Source organism: Ursus maritimus, unplaced genomic scaffold, assembly GCF_017311325.1.
Source record: "Ursus maritimus isolate PB19 unplaced genomic scaffold, ASM1731132v1 scaffold_9, whole genome shotgun sequence".
Lineage (NCBI taxonomy): Eukaryota > Metazoa > Chordata > Mammalia > Carnivora > Ursidae > Ursus > Ursus maritimus.
In genome coordinates this window covers 52,163,058-52,171,550 of record NW_024427107.1, presented here as the reverse complement: position 1 = coordinate 52,171,550, position 8,493 = coordinate 52,163,058, and the positions used below count along the sequence as shown (strand labels likewise).

At 38.5% G+C, this 8,493-nt stretch overlaps 1 protein-coding gene across 1 annotated transcript in view; it reads left to right on the top strand.

Moving 5' to 3' along the window:
• Nucleotides 1-200: 200 nt before the first annotated feature.
• Nucleotides 201-8,493, top strand: part of LOC121101662 — a 77,664-nt gene continuing 69,371 nt past the window's right edge. The window contains exon 1 of the mRNA XM_040625599.1: nucleotides 201-298. Within this exon, the coding sequence (XP_040481533.1) occupies nucleotides 201-298 (98 nt within the window). The remainder of the gene's footprint in view (nucleotides 299-8,493) is intronic.

Here is an 8,493-nt window from a genome sequence, read left to right as displayed (position 1 = left end):
ACACCGGTAAAATTTTTTCTTCCAAGTTGCTGTATTCTTGCCAAGTTTGCTTCTTAGGGAGTTTTAAAGTCTTTTATAGTTTTTCATTTACTTTGATTTTTTAAGAACTGGAGACATCCAAGTATTTTACTTATCAAGGTTAATCTAAGTGCAAATGAATCTTTGGAATCATTAGAACCTGGAAGCAGTGTGGGAGTAAGATGGAGTCCAGTAACATCGTGCCTTGCAACCCAGACATGGCTGCCCCGCTCCGAACAGTTGGGAGTGAAGCTGTGACACCAGCTGCCTCGTTTTGGAAGTGAGAAAGGAGAATTTTGAATTCACTGTGGTGAAACTTAAAGCTTTCATGTGAAAATCCTCCTCTCCTCCTTCTCCTTTCCCTTTTTAGGAAGCTTGTGGCTGACCACCTGGTGTTCTGAATCATTAATTCATGGAAGACATTCTGTCAGGAATAACATGTAACAGACAGCCTGGCAACTGCCTTCAAAACCTTTCCAGCTCCCCCTTCACTTTAATTCACTTCAGTAATTATTTATTGTACACCTACTATCAAGCCCAGCCTGGTGCTAGGCAATGAGTCTTTCAAGGGAAGAGAGCATTAAATTCTTTCCCTGGAGATTTAAAAAATTTATTTAATGTTGATTTTATTTTAGGAAGAGCAGATGAAATATTTCATGAAACAGAAAAATTTCTTAAATTTACCTAAGTGTCAAAGCAATATAGAAGTAATAAAATGAAAAAAATATATTCGCATCGGTGCTTAAGTTCTTATGAAGCGAGAAGTGCTACACAGGTATAGGCACTGGGTGCTTCACATGCGTCACCTCGTTTAATTCTTAAAGCTTCCTTAGGAGGTAGATATGAAAAGCCCCACATTAAATGTGGGGAAATAGAGGTCCAGTTAAGACGGGTTAACTAACCTTTCTCAATAGTTGATTCTTCAGCCAAGGAATTGTCCAATAGCCTAATTAATGTCTACTAGAATCAGGTATAAACTTCCATGTGACTATAATAGGTAAGGGAATCCAGAGGACTAGAGAAACCACAAAAGCCCCCAGGTGGAACAGATTGTCAGGTGTCTTGAGTCTGAAGCATATGTAAGAGTGACAAGAAAGGGGTGCCTGGGTGGCTTAGTCGGTTAAGTGCCTAGTTCTTGATTTCAGCTCAGGTAGTGATCTCAGGGTTGTGAGATCAAGCCCCGTGTTGGGCTGTGCTCAACGTAAAGTCTGCTTGAGATGACCTCTCTCCCTCTGCCTCTGCTGCCCCTCCCCCCCCAAAGAGTGCCAAGAAAGATCAAGAATGTCAAAAGGCAGATGAGATGGGTACAGAAAACCAAAAGACAAAAAGGTAGTGGACATACACAGTCTGAAATCCATATTAAATGGTCAAAAAGACAGATCCTGTAGGAACTGAGGAAGCAAGGTCACAATGAGCATAAAGCAAATCAGCACTAAGGAGACTTTATTAGTAAGGTAGTTCTGGAACACAGTTCCGGTTTTTCATGGATCCCAGGTGGTAGAAACAAACCCATCCTACAGGAAGGAATGAGGCAACTGGGAACAGATGAGCCAGGGATGGAACTTTGATGAACCAATTTTTTTTCCAACATGAAATGTCTGTAATTATAAGAATTTCCTTTAGTCTATATTTTCTTCATAAAGCCTTGAAATAATTTTCATTATGTTTCTCAATTATTATACTTCGTTAACTGGCTAAGCTTAACTAATATTCTTCTTAGGTTAGTCTATCTGAATATTTTGTGTAGACATCCTGGGCCTAAGAACTGGCTTTTGAAATACATTGGTTACCAAACAAGAAAAACAGTAGCACAATTGCTTAGCTCCGCGGAGAACAGCATGACTAGGAATTTCCTCTTCAATTAAATCCTCTAGGGGATGCATTTGAAATTTGATGGTTATTCTCCTAATATAATTTTCCTTGTGTTCTTGCATGCATTTAGAACATAAGCTCCAATCCGGAAAAGATCTCGCTATCAAAAAGAGATGTCTCTGCAATTAAGGTCATTATATTCTACTGAGAAACTGAACCAGAAGCACAGGGTTACTAAGAGTTCCTGAGTGAGTGTAAGTAGTGTAAGTACTGTAGTGTCTGCTGGGTCACCAGAGAATGTGAATGTACTAGGTTCTTGTGTGGGAAAACAAAACGGATTCATTCAAGTGTCTCGCTATTTGCAGGATGTGGCTGTTTGGTGAACATGTGAAAATCAGCTGGCCATGAAGATAACTGTGGACAACTTTAATATAATTTGAAAATGTTACGGCCTTAGATAAACTGTACTGATTTTTCCTGGGAAGAAGTAAACATTTGTGCTTTTTTTGTTCCAGATTCCTTTTTATTTGGAAATAAACATAACGTGTTATTTAATTCCAGGAAGGCGATTATGTAAGGCAATAATATTGACAAAAAGGGCAGGACTTTGAACGGCCTCTAATTCTGTATTTTACAGAAACTCTGCATAACTCTGTTATTTGGATATGTCCTGCTAGTTAATATATCCTCGTTGCAGTAAAACTGGCTCTTTCTCCTGATTCAGTATTCACCCTGATAACTGAAGAAATGTCTAAATCAGTGATTCTTAAACCATGGAGTAAAAGAAAGTCACCTAGAGAACTAGTTTAAATGTAAATTCTCTTCGTTATTCTGATACAGGTAGGCCACAGAATACACATTGAGGGTTAAAGAAATGCCAGTGTTGGCTTTTATTAATTAATATAAAAATATTTGTGTTTTGCTAAAAGCAATGTCAAAATTTTTTCCCCTTCATAGGCTGTATTACAGTGTGGTAGAAATAGGACTGTGTTTAGACCCAACCTAGGTTTTTCCATTTACTTCACCATCTACCAGTTAAATGATTCAGGAGACATTTATTTCACCTTTGAAATGAAGTTGCCTTATCTGTAAAATGAAAAACTAAAGCTACAATCTATGTTGTGAGAGTAAATGAAATAAAAGCTGTAAATCACCTAATGCCTGTCACACAAAAGGTACTCGATACATGCTTGACTTCTCCTCTTTCTTGATTTAGTGTTTTGACTAAGTCATTTTGCTGCTTCTTTTTTATTTTTTTAATCATAGTTCTCATAAGAATTTCTTATATGAAGAATGCTGAAAGTGATACTAAGGGATGGACATCTTTTCAAACATTCTGCAGCTGTTGCCAACCCCAGGGAGAGCTAGGACATCTCAGCACAAGATGTACCCAGGGTGTCTCTTACCAACTTAGGACCATCACCACTCCCTTACAAGGCTGGGAACTACATTTCCCCAGATCCCTCGCCTGCATGGTTCTGTCTTCAGAGGCTGCTCATGAGAGGAACTATGAGATCTGGAAGGCAAAAGTGAGGAGGAAGCCATATACTCAGAAAGCATGGCAGCAAGGCATGGTGGCTTTTTGTAGATGCCTCTGTGGCTGCCCTCTTCTGGGTCCTGGTGGCCAGAATCAGTGGTTTCTCTGAGTCCAGCTTCTCCACCCACTCCAGTAACTCAGGCTGAAGCCATCATGGACTGTTTCCCAATCCTCCAGCCTGCCAGGCCTTCACTTTTCTGGCTCCTTCCATATGTGTGTAAACTTTAATTCCTCTATTAATTTCCTGATTCCAGTGACACTTATAGTGCTTCTATTTTTCTACTCAAACTCTGACTTGTATACCAGAGTACCCTGGCACTTACTCTGATGTTACACTTCCTGGTTAATATGTTTTCCTAACAAATACTTATTTGATATAGGTTACCCCAACCCACATTCCAATTCTCTTAAAGTACCCCCAGGGAAATATTTCTGCCTTAGAGCAGCTTGGCTGTATTTCATCTTTGATAGGTAGGTCTCCACTACGATGTTTCATCAAAGTTGAGGGTGTGTATGCCAGGTTAATGACTTCTGGGCCACACTAAAGTACAGTCTAGGCTAGAACAAGTCTAGGGCATATTCTGTCCTAAAATTGTAAGTGGAAGTATTCAAAGAACAATTAACACTAGCATTTAAACTAGTTACTGCATGTTTGATTTTAATCATATTTTATAATATCATCCATCAGTTTATTATCTTATTTGCCAAATAGTACAGGACTTTGTTTTCAAGACTGGCTTTAAAATAAAACCTAAAATAAACCCAAACTTTAGTTCCCAGATGTGAATTTTTTGTCTTACAAAAACTCCCTACAGGTAGACTGAATAAGGCTCCTGTTGACCGACTAGAGCCATTAGTTCTCCTCTTGTCAGTGTTAGATCTGACTGTCAGAGACATAGCACATTTCAAACCATAAAAATGCTACACTTTGTCAGATATGACCTATGATCAAATTAGACGAAAGCATTTTACTGTGGAATAACAACCATCATAGATATAAGATTGATGGTTCTTGTTAGTGCTATTTTGCTTTTGGTATTTGCTTATTTGCTTCGTTTTCATTTTAGCCTAGAGATACTAATTTATGGAATACCTATTGTGAGCTAGAAACATTACATGATGATATTTGCATATTGATCATTTAGTTAGATATTTTTATCCTCATGTAATAGGCGAGCAAACTGGAGCTGAAAAAGATTAATAAACTTACTCAAGGTACTTAGCTAGGTAGTGACAGACCTAGTATCCAATCCCTGGTCTGTTTGATTCTATGATGAGTGTACTTCCTGCTCTTCCAGTCTGCTTGACATTTTCAGTCTTATTATTTTCTAAGAAAAAATTATCCAGAAAGAAGCATTTCTTGTGACCCACCAAACTGAATAAAGAATAAAATTAAGTGTTCAGTTGCTGCCCTCTTGTATCTCCTTAGGAGACTTTATTGAAAATGAAGTCCTGTGTGATCAGGATCCTTGCTTCTACGCACATCTTGCACAGCAGAGTCACAATAATTATTTTTTCTGCCAATCTATAGGAAGTTTGAACATTGCATGCCAGCAGGCACTCTTTGTAAGTGAGGCATTAGATGATTCCTGATGTCAGTGGGACATTTTTCTGTATTTTAGCTAGACCATACTGATTTTAAGGAACTCCTCCCCATACCTTAGTTTAAAGGTATCATTTTAAAAGAAGGTATTCATTAAATAAAGTATCATTAGAATCTCTCTTGCAAAGTTTACATTGTTCTGTGGTTAGAATAATACTGTACAGATAGCTGTAATCCAGTATCTATGAATGAGTACATTTGTAGTAATGGTCTAATGACCAACAGGAGCCATGAAAATCTCCCTGTCCCACCAGACTCTACTCTCTTCTGGCAGAGGAATGGAGGATTGAGGGGGTGGTTGTGGTATGTGTTAGAGTCAAGGATCACAACACTTGTGGGGTAGTGATTCAATAGGAGGACCCCCCCTTCCTTTATTTGGTTAGAAATCATGGCATCTTGACTACACTAATGTATGTTGCCTACAATATTTCATATAGTAACATAGGTCAGGGGCTGCCTCTTACTGGTGGATCTGAAAAGCCTTTGGGTGGGCAACTGGTTATGCTATGCCTCTTGCCTCCCGAGTGACACAATCTCAAGGGCTAAGATAGGGGGTAAGATTTGGGTAAAAGGCCCTAAGAGCCCAGAGTCTATGTCAAAAGTTCCCAAATGTGTTCCATGGAATGTTTTACATAGACACTAATGAGAATTCCAGAACTGAATGAGTCAAAAATGAAAGAGAGCATAATATATTAATTGTAAATATTTACAATGTACAATCGTATCTTACTACCTTTGGAAATTTATTTATTTATTTATTTATTTATTTATTTATTTATTTATTTAACAGAGAGAGAGTGAGAGAACACAAGCAGGGGAATAGTAGAGGGAAGAAGTAGAAGTAGAGGGAGAAGGAGGCTCCCTGGTGAGCAGGGAACCTGATGTGGGACTCGATCCCACGACCCTGAGATCATGACCTGAGCCGAAGGCAGATGCTTAACCATCTGAGCCACCCAGGTGCTCCTGCCTTTGGAAAATCTTAAGGAAGCCTCTTTACCTTTATTTAATAGTTTCCCAAGCTTATTAGAGCACAGAATATTATTATTTACATTTTTCTTGCTAAATAGGGTCCCATGGGACACCAAGTTTGGGAAACTCTGATCTAGAGGTTAGAGTGAAAGGGCAACAGGAGACCTCAAAACACATGCCATAGCTGGGGATCCCACACAGATATCCAGGGCCAATAGTCTGCAGTGAACACACACATACACGCACACACACACACACACACACACACACACACACACACAATGCATGCACACCGTAAAACAGTTTATACTTTTTCCTTTCTAACAACACTGATCATAGCCACAGATCTTTCATTACAAAACAGCAGATTTTTTCCATTTGTATTGGTGAATTGGACATCCTGGGTTACGTAGGCTTGCCTAAGTGCTAGAGGAATATAACAAGAGTGGTACATCTATCTTTTTGCTGCTGATTCTATTTTGAAGATAAATCAATTCTAACTGGATTGAATGTATTTTATGCTCTCAATCTTGCTCATTTGCTGCCTTTTGTTACATTCAGTCACATCTTAGCAAAACATTGATTTCTTTTGTCTAGCTTTCTTGTCTTCTGTAATATTAGTCTAGAAAATTTTTTGAGGGGGCAGGGACTACAAAATATTTTTTCTTGGGATAGTCACCCATCTCAAGCATGCAGTGATTGGCGAATTGCTCTTCATTGTATGAACTGTTCATCCAGGAAATAACTGATTTATGTTTTCTGACAATTGGTGCCAATCTTCCTTAGACTGAGAATGTTCTATTATGGGTAAAGATGAATAGATGATTAAAAATCATACACAGATATTAGATGCTTGGGTAAGCCCTTAACAAAATGCCTTTTTAAAAAAATGGAGATGGCTATTAATTAAATAATACAGCTTTAAATATAAACTTTCTTTGCAAACATATAACTGTAGTTATTTATTTACTTATTTAAAAGATTTTATTTATTTATTTATTTATTTATTTATTTAAGAAAGAGAGCATGTAAGCATAAGGAGGGGGAGAGGAGGAGGAGACGGAGGGAGAGAGAATCTTGAGCAGACCCCCCCTGAACACAGAGCCCCAGGTAGGGCTCTATTCCATGACCTTGAGGTCATGACCTGAGCCAAAACCAAGAGTCAGAGGCTGAACTGAATGAACCACCCAGGTGCCCCTAATGATAGTTATTTAAATAAACAAACTGGCTTTCTTTGTTTCATGAAGAGCAAATAATGTGTCAAGAATGCAGGTCAGAGGCTCCTCGGTGGCTCACTCAGTTGGGTACCCAACTCTTGATTTCAATTCAGGTCATGATCTTAGCATCAAGATTGAGCCCCACGTTGGGCTCTGTGCTGAGCACAGAGTCTGCTTGAGATCTTCTCCCTCTGCCCCTCCCTCCACCTATGTAAGCATGTTCTCTTTCTCTCCATTAAAAAAAAGAAGAAGAAGAAGGAGAACGCAGGTCAAATTATGCCCACTACATTTAGAATACACACTAAAATGCATTTTCTTGCATGAAGAGAGGAAAAATAGCAAAGGAATACTGGCTTCCTTAGAGTGAAATATTTTTAAAAGTAAGAGAAAAATGTGTCCTCTGAAAGTTTAACTAGTAAGGTACATGTACAGTCTAAGAGATCTGATGCCTTAAAGATTGAAGAAATGGGCAATACCAGAGTCTCTTGGTACCAGACTGATATATCTGGATTTATAACCAAAGGAAACTGCAATCTATCAGATGTAGGAAACTGGACTAATGATGCTGGACTAATCACAATGAGTTGTTAGTTTCAGATTGAAGCAACATAAATTCAATTGTGTACTGTTTTATACATGAATAGATGCTATATATTGCTGTGTGGGGAGGATGGAGTCTTGAAAAGAAGAAACAAAAACCATTCTCCATGCAGGGAAAGAGTCTTAAATGATGAACTGAAGTACTGTATTTCCTTGACAGGCCCCAATAATGGGGAGGAGTGCTCTATGTTATCTCAGCTCAGAGATACTTTTTAATATTACCTAAATCTCTTTGTTTTGTATCTATATTGATCAGATAAAACTTTGATTTTTATACTGGCTACCCACATGGCTTACCCACAATGACAGTGCACATATTTACAGACACAAACATCCCTATCCATTTAGAAAGAGCTTTCTTGTGGCAAATCATCCTTGGGAAAGGGAAAAAAAATCCAGTTCCTATATTTGCAAATCTAAAGTCTCCTCTTCCTCAGATGTTGTGAATCCAATTTAGTATTGTTCTTTTTTTTTATAATATTTTTTATTATATTGTGCTAGTCACCATACAGTACATCCCTAGTTTTTTATGTAAAGTTCCCTGATTCATTACTTGCGTATAACACCCAGTACACCATTGCAATATGTGCCCTCCTTGATACCCATCACCAGCCTATCCCATTCCCCCACCGCCCTCCCCTCTGAAGCCCTCAGTTTGTTTCCCAGAGTCCATAGTCTCTCATGGTTCATTCCCCCTTCTGTTTACCCCCCCTTCTTTATCCCTTTCTTCTCCTACC